This window comes from Chelonoidis abingdonii, chromosome 2 (assembly GCF_003597395.2).
Source record: "Chelonoidis abingdonii isolate Lonesome George chromosome 2, CheloAbing_2.0, whole genome shotgun sequence".
Lineage (NCBI taxonomy): Eukaryota > Metazoa > Chordata > Testudines > Testudinidae > Chelonoidis > Chelonoidis abingdonii.
Window position 1 is genome coordinate 240,270,842 of NC_133770.1, and position 21,151 is coordinate 240,291,992.

At 37.2% G+C, this 21,151-nt stretch overlaps 1 protein-coding gene across 3 annotated transcripts in view; it reads left to right on the forward strand.

Annotated features, from left to right (window-relative positions):
* The window catches only part of PREX2 (phosphatidylinositol-3,4,5-trisphosphate dependent Rac exchange factor 2), a 304,318-nt gene that overhangs the window by 182,639 nt on the left and 100,528 nt on the right, over positions 1-21,151 (forward strand). For all 3 annotated transcript variants that reach the window (XM_032805000.2, XM_032804996.1, XM_032804999.2), the window contains exons 21-29: positions 1,951-2,068; positions 3,042-3,226; positions 6,014-6,175; positions 10,279-10,501; positions 10,895-11,102; positions 15,285-15,464; positions 18,711-18,805; positions 19,867-19,949; positions 20,324-20,414. In XM_032805000.2, coding sequence (XP_032660891.1) covers positions 1,951-2,068; positions 3,042-3,226; positions 6,014-6,175; positions 10,279-10,501; positions 10,895-11,102; positions 15,285-15,464; positions 18,711-18,805; positions 19,867-19,949; positions 20,324-20,414 — 1,345 coding nt within the window. The remainder of the gene's footprint in view (positions 1-1,950; positions 2,069-3,041; positions 3,227-6,013; positions 6,176-10,278; positions 10,502-10,894; positions 11,103-15,284; positions 15,465-18,710; positions 18,806-19,866; positions 19,950-20,323; positions 20,415-21,151) is intronic.

The following is a 21,151-nucleotide window of genomic DNA, read 5'->3' on the forward strand; positions in this document are numbered from 1 at the left end:
TTCCACTGATCATGATACAACACCTATTTAGTTTCTTTGTTGGTGACACTAAACTGACTTGACAGAAGATCCTGTAGCGTTTGTGCATGAGCTTTAGCTTACATGCATTATATAGTGCTCTTGGAAAACCCTGTTAAGAATAGTATATTGTGGAATAGTCTTTTATGTTAACTTTTGTGATCCTGCACTTTCAGCATAAATAAATAGAAATAACTTTCAGATAATGTTACTCCTTGTGATAGGCTGTCTAATGTCAGGTTAGGAATAATAAGGAACATGTTCTGTGTCAGCCAGAATAAGGCACTCTATGAACCAAGAACGAGTACTTAAATGTTAACTTAGATATGGGTATAGGTACTGGCGAGTGCTTCCCACGTATCTGAGCAGAGGAGACTTGTAAAGTACTCTGTAGTCAAATCAGCAACATCTGGATCAACCTAGGAAGTAGAACGGATTCAAAATGATTTCCTCTGGCCTGCTTGTGCACAACAAACTGCAAGCAATCAAGACAGCTCCTGGAGAAGATTTTGTCCAAAAGTTAAAATACAAAATGTTAAATGCTGACATTTCCCCCTTTCCCCTCCCTCTTCCTGTCCTTTTCCTCCAGTCTCCTCCTCCTCTATCTTTTTTTTTTATCCCCACCCTAACATGCTATGTCTGTGTAATATTGTCTGATTTTTGTACAGTTTGGCCTTGCAGCTTAGACAAGTTGTAAAGTTGTGTAATTGAATAATTTTATTGGCTATCCTGTGAAATGTGCAGTATTTGGTAACATAAACAGCTGTATGTTTACTTTTTTGTATTTTTTATTGTTTCTTTATGAAAATCAATAAAAAATTTACAATCTTAAGCATCCTTAATTAGATATAAATAGTTCAGAGTAAAAGGTAAAAAGGATTCAAATGTGGGCTTATCTAGAGAGAAACTGTTTCTTAATCCTTCAGTATATTATACTAACCATTACTTTGCAGATGATTGTAAAGATAAGGAATGTGTATTTTACCTTAACCAAGCACAACCTGCTTTGATAGTTTGTATAGAAGACATACTGAAGTTTAACTCTTGGCATCCTTGCTTAACTTTCATTTCATCTCACTCTTTCCTCTTTACAGGTTGTGATTTCAGTTTCAGTCACAAAATGCAGGATTATTTTTGTCATTTATTCTGCTATAGTAATTGGAGGGTGAGAGATTGATAGGTACATTGCATGTCAACTATGAGGATGAGAAGGGTGTTCTGCCTACTCCATATTTGATTAGCATAACACATTATTAAATATATTGACATATTAATTAGAGCCCAAAGTATCTGATTATGCACCCCCCACTTTTGGATACAAGTAAGATCAAGTTTTGTGCAACATGTCTGAGGAAAAAACATCTGATCTGCATGGAATAAAGGCAATTCTATACTGAGTATAGGCATAAGGATTCTTACAGACACCGCCAGTGGAGTTCTCCAGGTGCATGTAATGCAAAGTGGGAGTGGTTTAGAGGCAAAGCAAATATGTTATGCCCCATGGCTGGTGTTCAACAATCAATGCAAACTCCAGTAGGTGTGCAGCAGGTTTAGTGAAATAGAAGTTGGTTCTGTTGTTTTTATAGCTTCCTGTCATAATAAGGTTTTCAGTGTATTAAAACAACTCGTTTTAGGTAGGCATTAAGGGCATTTTTATTGACACAGAAAACAAAGTGTAGCCATAATGCATACACTGTTTAAAACAAATGAACTGATGAAATCTGTTATTGGTATAGTATGTTTCTCTACAGCTGGTTTTAGATAAAATCAGTCTCACTCCTCTGTCATTTCCAGTATTATTGGTTTTTTTTCAAAATGAAGTGCAGATAGTAACTGATAAACATCCTCTTGAGGTAGGGAATTGAAATAACTATTTCCTGTTTGAAAGCATGAGACTTCTTTGATTATACATGCAATTTTGTTCTTTTATAGCAAGATTCCATACAGTGGGTATATAACAGTATAGAGAGTGCACAGGAAGACCTTCAGAAAGCGAACTCCAAACCCCCTGGAGATGAGGGAGGAGATGCCTTTGACTGCAAAGTGGAAGGTGTGATCTTTATTTTTTGCATCTCATCCTTTAAAATTTCTTTCTGTTAGCAAGGAACATAGAAATTTCTTCTTCCTACTAGGGAAAAGGAAAGCAGACTACAGGTTTTAATTTATTTAAGGATTTATATGCAATTGCATATCTGACGCAGAGGAGAGTTAAAAATACCATCACCCTATAAAACTGTGTGAATTAGCTGAACAGTTCCTTGGATCCATGAGAAATTTTGTAGTATGGCACTTTCATTAAAATCTCACAAATAATAAAATAATTTAAGGGGAATTAAAATTAATTCAAAGCTCTATTGGATCACAATGAGTCTCATGTCCTTCAGTATACTTTTCAGGCAAAAGTTATGAATCTACAAGGATGATTGAGAAAATGGTTAATAGCTGACTTTCAATTAATTTTTCTGGGCAAATGCTGCCCTCAGAATTGTATGTGTCTCTGGAGCAAGCATTCAGTGTGGGGAGGGATAGCTCTGTGGTTTGAGCATTGGCCTGCTAAACCCAGGCTTGTGAGCTCAACCCTTGAGGGGGCTACTTAAGGATCTGGGGAAAAAATCTGTCTGGGGATTGGTCCTGCTCTGAGGAGGGGTTTGGACTGGATGACCCTCCAACCCTGATAACTTACAGTTTTAAACAAGGATTTTCCAACTTTCCACTCCTATTTGTTGCAAAATCTCCAGCTTATAAGAAGAGCAGAATGTCTCCCTTTACAACCAGTGAGTTGTGTCATAGGACTATTCCAGCAGGCTTTCTCACACTTCATCTAACCTAAACTTTAGTCAACCCCAGACCTGAGTTTTTCTGAGTTTGAGTCACCTAGTCACCTTGGGATTTCTTGATCTTCATTTCAATAGAAATTTTCAAAAGATCACTACTTCCATATGGTCTGCAATGATTGTTCTTTTATTTTGATTTAGGTCTGAAGCAGCCAAAACAAAACTAACTATTAATTTTCTTTGCTGTAGAAGTAATTGACAAATTTAACACAATGGCAATAATTGATGGGAGGAAGGATCATGTGAGTCTCACTGTTGATAATGTTCATCTGGAATATGGAGTGGTTTATGAGTATGACAGTACGGCTGGAATAAAATGCCATGTGGTGGAGAAAATGATTGAACCAAAGGGCTTTTTCAGCTTGACTGCAAAGGTATGAGGTCTATGTAGAAAAAATACATTTTAATGTGTGTTAATTTTGTATTATACTTAATTCCACTGAAGTCACATCTATCCGTTATTGATTGAGAGGGACATCTCGTTTTATTTCATGTCTAATATTTTAAGGTCACCTTTGTCCCGCTGACATTTTAAATCATGATTGTGTACTCAGTAAGCAAAATAAGTTATGTTGTGGTCATAAACTGAACGTCTAAACTCAACAAATGCCAAAGAATTCCTTTTTTTTGCTATCAAAAAAACTTCAAAGAAGTTCAGAGACTTATTGTAACTGAGCCTCAAAACTTTTTGAAGGGTCAGGATATGAAGTGTCACATAAAAAATATTCAAGACCCCATTTTCAAATGGTCTGTAACCTGACCTCCAAAACTGCAGGTACAACTTTCTGAACTTAAGTTTCTCTGCATACACAAAAGTAGCAAGGTGCCTTGCTGGGTTTGTTTTGTTTTGTTTTGTTTTTTGCATATTATCTCCCTCCAAATAGACACAGGAAAATGCGTCTGCAAAAACATAGATTAGGAAAATGTTGCACAAAAATTTTGAGGCTACTTTGGAAATTTTCATCTGAATACTTTCAAAGCTGCAAAAGTGGGACTTCTTATTAATAACATGGGAAAGATGTCTTAATTAGAGCAGTTGCATTTTACATCTAACTATTAATTATCAATTCATGTAGGAATACAGCTTTTTATTAATTCCTGTTTCATCGCTTACACAGTTACAGGCAAGGATAAATAAAAATTAAAGCCAAAACTTTGTAGAGTGAATTCAATTTCTGCAGGTTATCGTTTCATTGATTAAATCATTGAACCACAGGGATGTTATTACTTGCTCTAATAATACAGTATATAGAAGTGTTTGTAATTTAAATATTTTTTTACTAATCTTATATTTTTAGGATTAATTTTTTCACTGCCATACTTTGAGTATTTGTAAGAAAGCTAGAGCTTCCAGAACACTGACTTTTGGCTTCAATTAGTACAACTACCTTATACTGAGTCAAACCAGTTCAGGAATTGGTTGTAGATCTTCAAGGAACACCTAGGTACTGCAGAAAGTGGTGATGGTTAATCATTGGGTCTGTCTTCCCTCTAAAGATACATCTGCAATTAAGATGGGATATAGACTACAGACACTGCCTGCCCAGCTAGCACAGGTCTAAATAGCAGTGTAGACAGTGAGGCACAGCATAGGTGAGTAGAGTGCCCTGCACACCTGAACCCTAGGGTATATACCCTATGGGACTCTGTATATGCTCAAGCAGTGCCTCCCACATCTGAGCTGATATTTTTAGTAGTGTATTGTCCTGCTGCTTCCCCATGGTGGAGCCTTTCCCTATTGCCTCCCTGCTGTTGGAGCGTTTTACTGCCACTTGTAGCTTCATGCCAAAGTGACAAATGTGGATGCAGTCTGCCTTTTACTGTGGCACATAGTTACATGTCTAGTGCCTGTATTCTACATGCTGCCATAAGTGTAGACATAGTCTAAGTCAGTACTGACCACTGTCTCATTATGATATCAGGAATCACTGTGCTACTGCAAAAACTGGGCTTAATTCTTAACTGGACTGCGTCTTGTGTAATTGTTTACACTAGTGCAAAATGGGTGTACAACACTACAAACTCAGAATGGTAGCATTTTACATCCGCTTTACACTGATGTGAATGACTACACCAAGTGTAGGTTAGTGGAGAATCAGACCCCCCACTGTCTTTCATGTGGGATGTTAAACAGAGATTATGATAATTAAAAATGTCATGGCACTTGATTCAATTCCAACTTGAAATTTCAGAAGGTGGTTTCACAATCTACTAACCTAAATTCCTCTGCACTTGCCGTTCAGTATAATACTTTTCTTCATTTTCTTCCTTGTGTTGCTTTGCAGTATTAAATAGTTGTATATTCCTTGTCAAAGGCAGCTATGTTTCAGTAGGATGGGGAAGGGGTCCTTCTGCATTGCTTTCCTACACTGTGGAGGGATAAGACTTAATTAGTGAAAGTTTGTAAAGCAGGTCAAGGTTCTCAAATGAAAGATCCTATAGTAGTGGAGAGTTTTACCATTATTAAATATATAATGAAAAATGTGATCCAGAGCTGTTCTACTGAAGACTTGGTACTGTTTTTAAATAAACGTCATTATAGCAATAGAAGAAGGAAAATATTTTGAAGAAGAGTTTTGCATTATTAATTAGATCTGAGGAATCTGAAACTTGTAATTAATTTACTGACTGAATACAGTGAAAGAGTTGTACCTTAATGAATATGATAATTGTCAGCTCATCTCATCTATGCTGAACAAATAGTAAAAATGACTGAGCTGAGTTCTTGTGTACACTGATTTCCTGAGTCAGTATCACATAATCTGTCAACAAGTTAGTTTTATTATAAATGTTGTAGCTGATAAGTGAGCATCCCATAAGATGTACACTTAATTGAAATAAATGCTTGCAAGCAGAAAATGTATTTCAAGAAAGACATAATGGTTATGTTAATAGTGATAGAACAAGTCCATAACCACATGTGGTCATGAAACCACTGTATATAACTTGTATAGTTGGAATTGCTATTACTAAGACAAGGAGTTACTAAAGGGAACCCTTTCCTCCCAAAGCATCGTTCTTTCTAGTTATGCAGCATATCTAAAATGTTAAGGGACAATTGATTTTCAGGTTTTTTTGCTTGTAAATATCAGGACTGATAAGTAATGTTCATTTTAGTCATCTGACTTCATAATGTACTGCCATTGTCTTTATTACTACAGATTCTTGAAGCCCTGGCTAAAAGTGATGAGCATTTTGTGCAAAACTGCAACAGTTTGAATTCTTTAAATGAAATAATCCCCACTGACCTCCAAAGTAGATTCAGTGTAATTTGCAGTGAGAAAATTGAGCATATCTACCGAAGAATCTCTAGTTATAAAAAGGTATGGATCAGAAAATGTCTTGAAAATCTGCTATTTCCTTGTTGTGGAAGAACCAACAAAAAGTAACGAATTTGAATGTCTATTAAACATTTTGGTTGCAGTGGCAAAACTGGCGGTTAAGTTTGACCCACGCAGATGCCTGAGTACCTAAACTGACTAACTGCATAATTATATTGTGAGGGAGTGTATAAACCCCACACTGATGAGGAAGGTGCCAGAGATGCTGTGTGGGCAGGGTTAGTTCCACCCCTCCTGTATGGTGTCATGTATGATAGGCAGGAGGCCTTTAAAATGGAGGAAACTGCAGTCAGCTGGGGTGGAAGGAGCAGGACTGCTCTAGGTAAAAGACTGCTGTAGTGACTCCTGGAGCCACCAGGGGAACACCCATCTGAGAGATCTTCACCACCACCCGACCTGGGAGTGCGGTGAGCTCCCAGGGAAAGCGTTAAGAAGACTTACAAGGGGCAGGGGCCCCTTGTAACCAGTAAGGAACTAGGGCCTGTGCTGGAGTCACCCAGTGCAAGTAACTGGGAGTGGTCAGGTTCTCCCAGCATCAGGGAGAAAAACCTCTGGAAGTCCTTTAAATATACATGTGCCCTTCATTATGCCTTTCATTCATGGGATAGGTCTTATCCTCTCTTCGTCTTGTTGAACGTATAGATAGTAACCAGCTTGATAACCAGAAATTCTGTGTATTTCCCATGAAAGACCAAGCACTCTGTTTCACAGCATTCATAAATCTAGTGAATTTTCAGAACTTACTCGATGCGATATTAGTGATATTAGTGATATTAAATTCTTTTCATATTGCATGTTAATTTAAAATATAAAGTTGTTATGAGTTGACTCCTCACTTGCAGACTGTAGTTTGAGTCAATCCTTTCCACCTTTACTACTGACAGACTGCATTGTAAATTATCAGACAACTGTTAGCTAACTGTTGAGTTTGTAAAAATGGCAAAAAGTGTATTGCATATTGTAAGGAAATGAGTGAACATATTTCTTGAGTTTGGTCTGTAGTTTCACACTACTTCTGTGTGACTAGTTTAACTAAGCTAGGCATAAACTAATTAAATCTTTTCCCATTCCCCCAAGTGAACCTGCATTTCTCTTCTCCTGACCTCTAGTTTCCTCCCTCCTCTACCCCAATTATTTGTGAATTGTGGGGCCAGTCTGAAGTAGGTCTGATACCTCTCCTTTGAACTGTTTGCACCATCTGTCATCTGGATCTAGGATGTGAGATTTGCAAACTGGTCTGTTCTGGGATTTTGCAAGCAAAAATTCAAAATAAAGGTGAGAGGTTTAATGTGAACTCTAACAGACCCTGCATATTTCTGTGAAAATTGGAGGAGGGATGGGACAGGGGTCAGGGGTGCAGGAGGGGGGAAATTGCTTCTTAGGGGGGTAATGACCCTTTCTTAGGGTATGTCTACTCAGCAGCTAGGGGGGTACTCCCTAATGAAGGTGGACAGCCCTTGTCCAACTTGAGCTAGCAGATTAAATATAGCAGTGTGGCTGCAGTGACATAGGTGGTGACTTGGGCTATCTGCCCAAATACAATCGTGCCGAACTCCCTGAGTACATATGTGGGTGGCTAGCCCAGGCTGCCACCAATGCTGCTGTAGTCACATTGCTATTTTTAGCATACTAGCTCGAGCAGAGCCACAGTGTGTCTGTCTGCCTAAACTAGGAAGCACCCTTCAAGCTGCTGAGTAGACATACCTCTAGAGCAGGACTCGGCAACCTCTGGCATGCGGCTCACCAGGGTAAGCACATCCAGCACATCCCTCGGCCCGCACCGCTTCCCGCCGCCCCCATTGGCCTGGGATGGCAAACTGTGGCCAGTGGGAGCCGCGGTCGGCTGCACCTGCTGACGCAGCAGGTAAACAAACTGGTCCGGCCCGCCTGGGTGCTTACCCAATGAGCCATGTGCCAGAGATTGCCGATCTCTGCTCTAGAGACTTTGGCCAGTATAAGTCTAAACATCCAGACTTTCATATGTCTATCTAAAGTGAATCTCAGGTTTCTTGAGATGGGAGCATCACTTATTTTAACCACTCAGTCAGAAATGTTCTGTGGAGGTTAGGTAACTAATAGCTGTCTCATATACCTTTCCTGTTTTCTACTGTGAACTGAGTATGATGCATAGTCTTTATGAACAAGAGTGCAAGACAAGAACAGCAAGAGTTTGAGTCTGGGTTGAAGTACAATGGCACAGCCACGTTGGAAAACTTAACAGAGCCTTTAATTGCAATATCTGCTTCTAGCCAGCGTGATCCACACTTTCAGAAGCCTCAAAATCACCCTCACCAAAATCAATAAGTGTGATGCAGGTTCACAGTTTAGCTCTCAATGACTGTTAGAAACACTGTTAAGAGTGTTCATATTCCAGGAATAGATATGCCCTTCTTTTGGCGAGGTAAATGTAACCATAGCAACAAAAGTCTCTCAGAATGCCTTAGCTTTACTATAAGTTTCGCTGTGAAAGTTTGAACTCTATAAATAGAAACCCAGTGGCTTTCCACAGTTCCTGTTATTTCAGAATATTTTGCTTGTAATATACTTCAAGTTCAGTGCCATGGGCCCCAGATGTTTCTCAATACATGTATGAAAAAAAGTTTGGATTTGACTTATGACCTGATTAAATCATAACCAGGCATTTGGTCTCTGTGGAACAGGATGTGTGGGAGATTCAAATATGAAATATGTACTGCTTGGAGGAACATTTTTACCATTAAATATTCTTAGTGCCTTCTTAATTCTTGGTACATTCTTCAGTTTTAAACAATTCTATAATTGGACTTTGTGTAATCTCCAGGATCCTGTCCTAGATACAAATATTTAAGTATAATTCATTAGTTGAATGCTGGTTGTACAGAAATGTTTATCAAGCTTACACAGAGTCAGTAGCATCACAAGTAAACACATGTTTAAATCCCAATACATACAGCTACCACTTTATGGGCAGTGAGGGAGGGGATATAGCTTGACTCAGTTAAAAGATACTTAAAGCCAGATAATCAGTGGTATGTACATGGACATTTAATTGGGTAAGCACTTTGAAAGGTAATTTTTAAAAATATTCTGATGCATGAACCTAACGATCAGTGTTGTTTAATAAGGTATGTGCCTGTTATGCAGTATTTTAACTGGGGATGAGATGTGATTAAAACACCGGCTACTTGCAGGTGATGATGGATGTTCCCATTAAAATCTCCCCTGATTCTAGACTGTGAATTGAAAGAGGGGGATACATGTTTTCACATAAACCCTAATCCAGTTATGTTTCACATCATGTGGTCACCTAATCTAAGATTTTATAATGGTCTTGTCATCATGATTATGATCTAATTCTCTAAAGTAACACTACTTGGGAAAGGGGACAAAAATAGTTACAGGAGTGAACATAAAAAGAAGTCTTCATTGATTCAGAGGAACACTTTAGAAGTAAAATAGATGTACTGCTTGTGGGTCAATAAACATCCCTGCACTGTTTCAATCTAATTTTCAAAGATTTATTTCTTAGAAGTATATGCCTTATTTAACCAGTACTTCAGTTTTCAAAGTTGAGGCATTTTCTAATTCCCAAGTGTAGCAAAGTTTGTAAAATATGGAGATTATAGTTTGTTTATAGTTGTTTTGCAGCAACTTCCTTCTCAATGAGATAAATTCACAATTTTAGCTTCCAGTTTTATATTTATTAGAAACTAAACTAAAGCAAATATCTGAGAGTGTTTTTAGAAAAAGCCCACTTGAAAATACCGGAAATTTGCTATGTTTGTAGTTCGTAGGGACCTCTCATACTTTCTGGAGCTCATCCTCAGAAGCACAGGACTTCAAATGGGGCTAATACTGAGACATCTGAAAGAAAATAAATCGGTTAAATCCTTATTAGAAATCTATTTCTAATTTGCAAAAATTACCCATAATTTATTTTACAAATAAAAATCTAAAATCAGAAAGAACTCCTCACCTCCTCCCAAAAGATAGAAATTTGAAAGGTTAGGCAGAATGCCTAAACCTTTTTTAAGCTTTGTTTTCCAACTGGCTACCTATGCACAGAAAACTATTAATCAGAACTTTCTTCTCTTTCTTGCTTCTAGTTTTCACGAGTGTTAAAAAATAGAGCATGGCCTACCTTTAAACAGGCCAAGTCAAAGATCTCACCACTTCACAGCAGCGATTTCTGTCCAACCAACTGCCATATCAATGTAATGGAAGTCTCTTATCCTAAAACCTCAACTTCTCTTGGTAGTGCCTTTGGTGTGCAGCTAGACAGCAGAAAGCATTCTTCACATGAGAAAGAAAACAAGAATAGTGAGCAAGGTAAGCCAGCATGCCCATCTAAACTTGAATGAAGAATATCTTCCAACTCTCCTACTTTATAGTTTTCAGATTTAACTAGTTCTGGACACTCAATATTAAACATAAGGACACTCCACTAAGAAATGACTATATAGTTAGTATGGTTTTGCTTATAAATTTATAAGAAAATCTTGACATAATTCTGTACTAACTCTTTCCTTTGTGTTACATTACATCGCATACTAACATACAAAATTATATAGCCCTCCTCTTTACCAACATTAAATTTGTAAGATAAAATATGAAAAAATATTTTAATCAAGTGATTATTTCCAGTTATAGATTTGACGTTTAAAAGTAATTTGTGTTCAAAGATAGAAGATGTGAACTTGATCTCATTTGCATCACATGCAGGTAAACTGAGTCCCATGGTTTACATACAACATACCATTACCACCATTGCAGCCCCTTCAGGACATTCCCTAGGTCAACAGGAAGGCCATGGTCTGAGATATTTGTTAAAGGAAGAGGACTTAGAAACACAAGATGTCTATCAGAAATTGTTGGGCAAATTGCAAACTGCACTGAAAGAGGTGGAAACATGTGTCTCTCAGATAGATGAGTAAGTAAATGATACCATCTGTATATGCCTTTAATGTCCCATGGGATTAGGGTGACCAGATAGCAACTGTGAAAAAACGGGACAGAGGGTGGGGGATAATAGGCACCTATATAAGAAAAAGTCCCCAAAAACGGGACTGTCCCTATAAAGATGGGACATCTGGTCCCCCTGCATGGGCTATATTGATAAATTAAATGTGGGCATTCCAAACTATGGATGCGTAAACTTGCCTGGTCTAATCTGAACCCACCTGAATATTGTTGCATGAGATCAGCAGAAGCAGTCCCTGTTCATATTCAAATAGAGCTACAATGATCCAATGTAGGTTTTCCTACCAGTTCAATTTACAGACACTCTGTTAATGAAGAAAAATATTAACCCTGACTCTTGTGTACTGTTTACATTTGCAACTGTGTGACCCACAAAATTAAGTGCAGGCAATTTTGAACTTTGTTCTCTCTCGCTCTCTTTTTTCTTTCTTTCTGAGCGTGACATAGTTACCACTACAGCTTTCCTCTTGGATGTGGAAACAGTAACTGTTTGGGGGGAAGAGGCAATATGAGATCCATGTTATCTCTCAGACTTCACTAGGAGAGAAAACGAGTAAAGGAACAAAAAATAATTTTTATTTAAGTTTTGTGGCACTACTGAGTGGCTTTAAATTTAAACCTAAATTGATAAAAATACAAATACCAGAAACTTTTTTTTAACAAATAAATTAGGTTCACTTAGTCAGCAAGAGCTACTATTTAATGATCTCCCAGGAACAGAAATACTTGGGACTAGAACAGCTGCTTCCAAGAACAGTAAACTTTTCTAAGGCATGGCCCTTGATCAGTGCTCAGGAAGAAAAATTATCAATACCTCCTTTGGAGGTAAGTAGTGATGTACATCTTGTTTCCAAAGTGCTACACTGTGTTTTTTCTCCCCACTAGATGTATGCTGTATAGTATAACAGGTTTGTAGTGGTTAAATGAAAGTGAATACAGCTTAGGGTTTGTAAAAGAATGTAAGAGATAAATCACCACTCCCCATGTCTTTACACATAATTTAACTGATTAATTTAGCAAATCGGAAATAAAATCTTTTCATTGCTGGACGAGCACAAAAATAAAGTAGCAGCATTATAATGTCTTAAAATTGTCATCTTTAAAGTTATAAAATGATCAATACGTTTTGTATTTGAAGGCTTAATTAATATTTCAGTAGTTTCTGGTTACGTAGGCTATCATTGGTTTCCCCCCTGCTCCCTAGAGTTTGCATAAAGCCTCAGGGATTTCTGAGTTTTCTTTCATACAATCATGAACTTGCTGTCTATAAAAATATATAAATTTTGTGGGTCACACAGTTGCAAATGTAAACAGTACACAAGAGTCAGGGTTAATATTTTTCTTCATTAACAGAGTGTCTGTAAATTGAACTGGTAGGAAAACCTATATAAGGTGCAAAGATTTATTTTAAAGGTTTTACACTTTATTGCCTATAAGCATCAGACTTTTCATCTTTATTCCCTGTGGACTTTGACTGCACTGCTAGAGTTTGATTGTTTTGGCGGAAAGTAGTTCTGTACAGGAAGCTGGATACCCAAGAGGTCTACTTGAGAGCTCCAAACAGGAAGAATGGAAAAGATGGAGGCCAGGATAGTCTGGGTGTGAACTGTTAATACAGTACACCATGTGCTGCTTACAACACAATCATGACCATTAATTCTTAGGGTGAAAGAGGGAATGTTAAGAAATAAAACACCTAAAATGAATACAAAATAATTAAATCCCTCTGCTTGAATCAAAATGTGCGAATGTGTTCTTTAATAACCATGCATATATATATATATGTACATTTAAACAAACTGATCCTTCAAGTTTACAACTACTGCAGAATTCCTGTTAATAGATTTGCTGTTATGGTGTAAAAATAAAATCAAAATCAATATTTGCTGAATTATTAACTATTTATGATGATGATGATTGGTCTCCAATGTACTAGATACTGTATAAACAAAAGATGTTCAGGGAAAAAGTCTGTGTCACAGCAATTAATCTTAGGGATTGAGGATGCTGTACAAAAAATGATCAAATGGTTTCTTTTGTAGCCTGTTGAAGTCAATGGCAAAACTTTCATTAATTTCAACAGGGCCAGATTTCAGAGAGAGAGAGAGAGAGAGAGAGAGAGAGAGAGTGTGTGTGTGTGAGAGAGAGAGAGAGAGAGAGAGAGATTATACTGCTAATGGTACAGAAAATTAACATAACAGGGATAATCTACACTCGGATATTGATTTAAAAACCTTTGAAGAACGACTTAAATCTCTATCAGTTTCTGAGACTATATATTACTTATGTACACTCAAAGATTTTATGGTTTAACATTGAGTTAGTTTTTTAAATGTTGTGTTACACAGAATAACTAAAATCATTGTGTTAGCAGAATTCTGACTGTGAAGGAAAATATGTTCAGTCAGAAAAAATCACTTCCCTATCTGGCAATCAAGTATGCTGAGTTTGTGGAACAAAACTTTGCAGAACAGTTTGGAATTGCATTGATTTCAAGTAGATTATATTCGTCAAAGCAGTGGATGTGCAAATCTCACAAAACTGAATGTAAAAGTTTACGGTGCTTTTAATCAGAAATGCCCTTCGTTAATTTTAATTGGTAAAATGCCTTTAGCATCAGTGATTTATTGTGTAAGTAGAGAGCGTAAAGAAGGGGAATTCTGTAAGTTGCCTTTTAAAAACCAAAGAGGGTATTTTCAGTCTCACGAATACAAGTGTTTTGCAGTTGCTCTTTAGATGTAAAGATATGATGTCACGTACACTTGTGCCCCTGACATATATTTTATCTTGGGTTAGAAGCAGGGCACTTGCCAACACTACTAAGCCAACCATGGGATAGCTGTTACTTAACAAACACAGTATAGAGATTCAAAGCTTCTGAACTATTTTTGAACCTAGCCCGGCCACTGCTAATTTAAAAGATAGCTAGAAAGGACTTGTTGCAGAAATATAATGCTGCATCTAATTTTTTGTTCAGATGTTACTAATGTTAATCTTCCTTTGCACTTTTGATTTCCAGTAACTGGAATTAAAATAACATTGTGTATATTAGTTTTTTCTTTCATAAAGTCTATTAGAACATATGTTTCACGGGATGAAGATAAATAACTATATAGTGGTATGACTTCATTGTGGTATTTGTATATGTTCAAGTATAAAAATTTCCACAGCTTTTGGGTGTCAATTGATCACATCAAGTTTCAAATGGAGCTCTACATAGAGGCTTCTAGATAAGTACAATAGAACCCTGTTTATCCGACCTTCCACTATCCAGCTCTCTGTATTAACTGAACAAGCAGCGCATACAGGTCCAGAAGTGAGCGATTTCTCCTCTGGCTGCTGGACGGTGCTGCAGCCTTGCACCTTCTCAGTCTCCAGATTATCTGAATTTTTGATTTATACAATCTCGCCCTAGTCCCAGTTAGATAAGATAAATGGAGCTCTGCTGTAATTAAATGAGTAAGGTATGATTCAGAGAGGTGATGTTCATAAACATGATGGCACAGCACTACTTAATTGGTCATGGCAAGTCAAGTGGTGTGGTCATTTGGAATGTTAATGAAGGTACAGACTTTAAAATAAAATTTCCCAGAACCTTTTATTAGAATAGGGCAGAATGACGCATGAAAGCTAGTAATTTGGGTACCATAAGCATTTAGTAAGTAATTACCTGTTTTGCACAGATAAATGTTTTCTGCAGTCAATTTACTAGTTTTGCATATGCAAATATATGCTTTAAGTTTATCATTAGTCACCAAAAGGACTTCAAGGATATAATATGGTAACTTTTTTTTCTCCAAGAAGAATTGGTTTATTGCAAGACTTACTATTTTGTATTGTTGTTGTGTTGCTTTGACTGAAGCATGATTTTGACTCATTAAACTTTTGTTGTTGTTGTTGTTTTTTACAGTAGTGTCTTTTTTTTTTTTTTTTTTGCTTTAGTTGGCCATAATTTTACAATGGACATGAGTCTGAATTAAAAAAACAGGTTTTGTGGCCTTTTCATATGGAACAAAATAATGGAAAAGAACAACAGAGAAATGTAGTATTGCATGTTGGATGATGATGATAATTATCATCAACTTACTTTTGAAAAAATGCATTCATCCCAATTAATTTTGTCACATTGCAGCCTTCTCTCTTCAATAACCTGTTCTCCCAAATCAGAACGTAAAACACCTGAGCCCTTAATACCAACAGACAGTGACAATGAAAAGGGAGAAAGGAATGGGAGAAGGGTCTGTTTCAATGTAGCAGGTGATGAGCAGGAAGATTCTGGTCATGACACCATCAGCAACAGGGATTCATACAGGTAGTTTTACTAATAATCTTTTTTATTTCAATCTGTCGGATACAACAGCATAATGTGCAGCATTGTAGATTTTCAAAATGGCTTTAAAATATCAAAATATAATGATTATTACTTCTTGTAAAGGAAGAATTTTATATTTTAGTAATCAAAATGGATTATTTTCCATTGTAATACAAGTCTTTTTCTGTAATAATAACTAGAGATGGACCTTACCAGAACTCTGGATCTGAATATCCCCAGAGGAGCATAGCCAGAACTATGGGTCCATTTGTCAGGTTCTTTTCAGTCTGCTGCAGAACATAGAAGCAGACAGTTTTGGCTACAGTGTTCGGTAGTGGAATTAGGCCCAAGCAAACCCCCAAATATTTGTATTTTGAGTCAGTTTCCAGATCTAATCTCAATCACAGTTAAAGACCTGAATGAAAATATGAACCCCAACATTTAACTCTGGTAACATCCCAGGCTAAACATTGCTGGATCATCCTATCTCTAGTACTAACAATAATAAAAGCTTTACTATGGAATTCAAATATATAATACTTTGAAAAGGAAGTAGTATTCATAGCAACTGTGGACATTTTCCGATACTTAGAATGAAGAATGGATTATGTAAATGCAGTTGATGTATATTCAGTTTAACTTCAATTTGCAATTTAAACAGATTACTGGGGTCAAAAAGTAAAAAGTCTCTTAGAATGGTGGAACAGTAGCAGCACTCTTTGTTATTCTGAAGACCAATTTCATGAGCTAACGTTTGATTACTGCAGCATGGCTGATATGAACTTGCAGTTTGGTGTCTGATGTGGAAGGAACTAAATGCTTTTTAGATCATCTGCTTTAGTCTGATCCCAGCCTTCTGTAATCTTTCTAACGTGTGTAAAAAATACCCCTAAAACAAACAAAAAAAAACCCCCTCTGATTCCCATGCACATAATACCAATTATTAGTGCAACTATCAGTTATGACAGTGGATTTTTTTAAAATATTATCTAATGTAGTTAAATGAACAAACAGCAAATTCCAGTAAATCACTGTAAATGCAATTGAAATACCACACCCTGTCTCTGTGTGAGAGCAGACATTATAGGAAGTGTAGGACATTTTCATTTATTGGTTGTGTTCTCATGCAAATTTCTATTAAACACTACACTACTTATGCAGAAATATATGGCTAAGAAGTGGTTAAATCTGACTTTTCCCCATGTTTTTTTTTTTTTTTTAATTTGTTCAGTCCAGTTTTAAATGACCCTAGTGATGAGCTTTCCACCATTCTCCCTTGGGAGACTTTTCCAAAATCTGTTAGAGCTCATCATCAGAAAATATTTCTTAATATCCAGCCAGAAATTTTTATTACTCTTCGGGACTGTATGCTAGAAACATTTTGTTACCGACATGGTTTCAGTCATTTAGTGGACAGCACCCTAAATTATATCCCCAACATACCATCCAAAAATACTTTTCCCTCTTTGTGGTATTAGCATGTGTAAACAATTTATAAATATAATAATAATATAAAATGGAGTCCTATTTTATGAACTTTGTTATGCATGGTATGAAGTAGGGCATGCATTTGGAACTCTGCAGCCATTTTAAACTAAATGCTTTTGAAGACTAGAGTTTAGAATCATAGAGTTTAAGACTGGAAGGGACTGCCTGATCATCTAGTCTGACCTCTTCTATATCACAAGCTGCCAAACACCCCTTAGCCACCCCCATACCAACGCCAACAGGCAGAATTAGACCAAAGTATTACAGCTCTCAGAAGACTGAGCTATTACGTGACACTGGCAGAGAATAGGGCACTGAGATGCATCATTGCCCAAGGCCCCTGTAATGGCAGGACATTGATTGAGAGGTACCTAGATGCAGGGGCGGCTCTAGGACATTTGCTGCCCCAAGCACAGCAGGCAGGCTGCCTTCCGTGGCTTGCCTGTGGACGGTCCATTGGTCCTGCGGCTTTGGCGGACCTCTTGCAGGCATGCCCGTGGGAGGTCTGCCGAAGCCGCGGGACCAGCAGACCGTCTGCAGGCACACCTGCCAGAGGTCCACCGAAGCTGCGGGACAGCGGACCCTCCGCAGGCAAGCCGCCAAGGGCAGCCTGCCTGTTGACCTTGCGGCGCCGGCAGAGCGCCCCCCGCGGCTTGCCGCCCCAAGCACACCGCTTGGTGTGCTGGGGCCTGGAGCCGCCTCTGCCTAGATGATAAGTTTCTCTTACATTCATGGGACATTGTGGACTCCCTCTGCTGGATAATTACTTTAACACCTGAAAACTCTTACATTTAAACCAAATACTCCGGTGCTGGTTAGATATATGGCTGACTTGATTGCTGTTACAGCCTGTGGGTTCAAATCCATCTGGAAATACGTTTACAAAAAATCTTAGCTTTTTTTTCCCTCTCAGTGTGATATGGATGAATTCATTCTCACTCCTTGTACAGAAACACAAATTTGGGGTAAAAAAAATAATAATCACATGACTGTAGAGTGATCTCTGCAGTACCAAAAATAGTAGAAGTCTCCATATAATCAGATACAGGGAGAAGTAAAATCCCCACTACTACCCCTGTCCCCTACTCTGTACACAGAGGAGCCCTGATCCTGCAACTGGATTCACATGAGTAGACTTTTGGAGTCACAGAGAGTTCCAGAGAAGTCACTGGGGCTTTGTGCAGGTGCAGAGGTCCACCAGCACTTATTCTATTGCACTGCCTGTAGCTCAGAGGAGTGGGCTCATAAACCATGGTTAAAGGGAGAAAATTGTTATTTTAAATCTTGTTTAATAGTTTAATTATTTTCTAACCTCATTATAAATTCCAGTTTGCAAGTCCTAAGCCAACATGCTTCATCATTTATAAGAGTTATGGGGTAGGTAGGTGTACAGAATTTAAATGTGGAGAAATTAACACATTTGAGGCCACATCTCCAAAAACAGCCACTCGCTTGCCTGGAAAGTTACTTGATTTGTACGTGGAACTGTATATTTTCAATGTGAAACTACTTGTTCACACACATGAAGTGGGGACAATCGAAGCATCTCTTCTGGGAATCTAGCCCACTGAGTCCTATCAGAGACAAATAGTAGTTCCTACATATTTTGTATGATGTCATAAACTTAAAGTCAAGGGTACAGCATTATAAAAGAGCTCAGGAAGAGAGGAAAGTTTAAGAAAAAGGAAAGGCACTGTACTTTTTGTGCTTTGATAGTACCTGTACATCAGGATGCACTATTTTGTTTTGTTTTTCAAGTGATTGCAATAGCAACAGGAACTCCATTGCCTCATTTACCAGCATTTGCAGTAGCCAGTGCAGTTCTTACTTTCACAGTGATGAAATGGACTCAGGTAAGATTAAAAAATAATCTACAAATTCCTCTATTAGTTCTTTTGAAGATAGTTTTTGTTTGTTTTATTCATAGGCATGTCTGTCTTCATCATAGTAAGTGGCAAGAATGTAGCATTTCACTTCTGCTTAGTGTATGTAGCACTTTTAGCCTTTCTGTATAACAAAGCCAATTTTCCAATCCAGCTGAAAATATAGTGGATTAGTAAAAGATATCAGAGACTCATTTTAACCAGTTTCCCACCTTGGCCTGGGCAATGCATTATGTTGCTCAAAAGAAGAGGAATTTTACATTAACAGGAAGTTCTGACTCAGACAGGAGACAAGACTCTGAATACAAAATATCACTGTGTACAAATGCTGGGGAGAGTGAGACCAAAGAAAGACACGCTCACCATAATACTGTGTTCTATGTCAAGGTTGAACTTAAATAATCATAAATGCAAATTCTTACCTATTTGCCACTGGATAGTTCCTTTTTTGTTTTAATGCCATATTTATCCCTTTTGAAAAACTACTGAACTATCAGAGTCATTTCATTAGCAATAACATTAAGATTGTGAAATATTTGCAGGGTCCTTATAAAAATGTTATGTCAGTGCATTCAGTGACTGTGGTCTAGGTGGTATAAATAGCTAGCTGATATTTCAGTGATCTTGTCATTTTTCTTTCAGAGAACTGTGGTCTAGTTGATGGAACACAGATCAGGGACACCTGACTCCTAGTTTCTGTTCCCAAATTTTACAATATGGCCTGGGCATTTTGCTTAAAGTTTCTGGCCCTTAGTTTATAAAAAGGTATAAATAATACAATAGTTACCTACTTCACAAAGGGTGATGTGTGATTTATTGGACAGATGCCATTTTGTTGTTGTTTACTTTTGCTACATTATAAAAATACTCTACAAAAGTATCTCACAGATTAGTGTGAAGTGCTAAATACAGAAGGATCTAAAGGCTTAAGCATCAGCTTGCATGCTTAACAGAGTAGCCCAGATCTGTATGATTTTGAAAAGTATGCTGATCCTTGAAGTTAATTATGATTTAAAATATTTTACACACAGGTGATGAACTTCCCTTAAGTGTTCGCATTTCTCATGATAAACAGGACAAACTTCATAGCTGTTTGGAGCATCTTTTTGGTCAGGTATGAGATTTTTTTTCTTAGACTGCTTAACAGTATTGGTCTATATTCAAACCATCAGGGAAAAGCTGGCTGCTGCAAGTGGGGGTTTCCTTGCTCCTTCTGCTTTCCACTGTTTACTTGAATGATATGTATTACTTTTTATCCTTTCCTGGGGCTACTAACCCAGAATTACTGAAGAGAACAGTTCCTTAGATTTATCCTAACAAATTTTCTAGTCTTGAGTTGTTAGCTACAGCCAACATTTAAATTAACGTCGTTACAAACAAATATAAAGTAATCATTTTTTTCACTATTGCTTTTTCTCATTCTAAGCAGATCTTTCTAAACATTGCTATGAGAAAGGCAAGCCACTCACAGAACTTTGATCCTAACAGGTAGACTCAATTGTCAATCTTCTGAAAGGACCAGCTGTAATGCGGGCCTTTGAACAAACCAAGTTCTTCACGCCAGGTCGAGGCCTGCAAGGTAACATTTAAAGCTAACTACTAGAATCAACAGGTGGCACAAAGAGATACAGGGCATATCTGTATGAATATATAGTATTTGATATGGATGTTAAAGAACAACCCAATCTTTTCTATTCATGTTATATCTGGAATAATTGCCATTCAGAATTTTTATTACATAGCTATTACTATTCTTAGCTTGTACATTTTCACTTTCCTTGCATAAGGCATTTAGGTTTTCTTGAAAGTTAATTAATAAATTACATCCTCTGAATTGAATATAAAATTGCTGAGACTTTGAAGCAAAAAATCCATTTTAACGTATTACAAGTGTTTTTCTGATTCATGTTTTTTTCTGTCCTAGCAACTGAAGCACTTTCTGATTATATTTAACTATTAATGCTTGGCCTTTTCTATCTTTGTGGCTATTTTCTTCCTGTAAAATTGTACTTCATAAATAATAAGCAACACTTCAGTATGAATTCTTATTCTAAATATTAATTATTTAAAATAATTCTAGGTGTAATTTGAGGCCCCGATCCTTCTGAGAGTTATGTACATGATTAATTTTAGGTCTGCATGCATGCTTCTATATGTGTAGGTCCAAAGTTAATCATGTATATTAGTGTTAAGTCTAAACTTAAATGTGTGTGAAGTGTTTGCAGGATTAGAGCCATTTAGCAGGATTGATACACTTTTAAAAATTGCTACTGAAAGGCTTTTTGGGTGAACAGAGTATGAAAAAAGACTGTATTG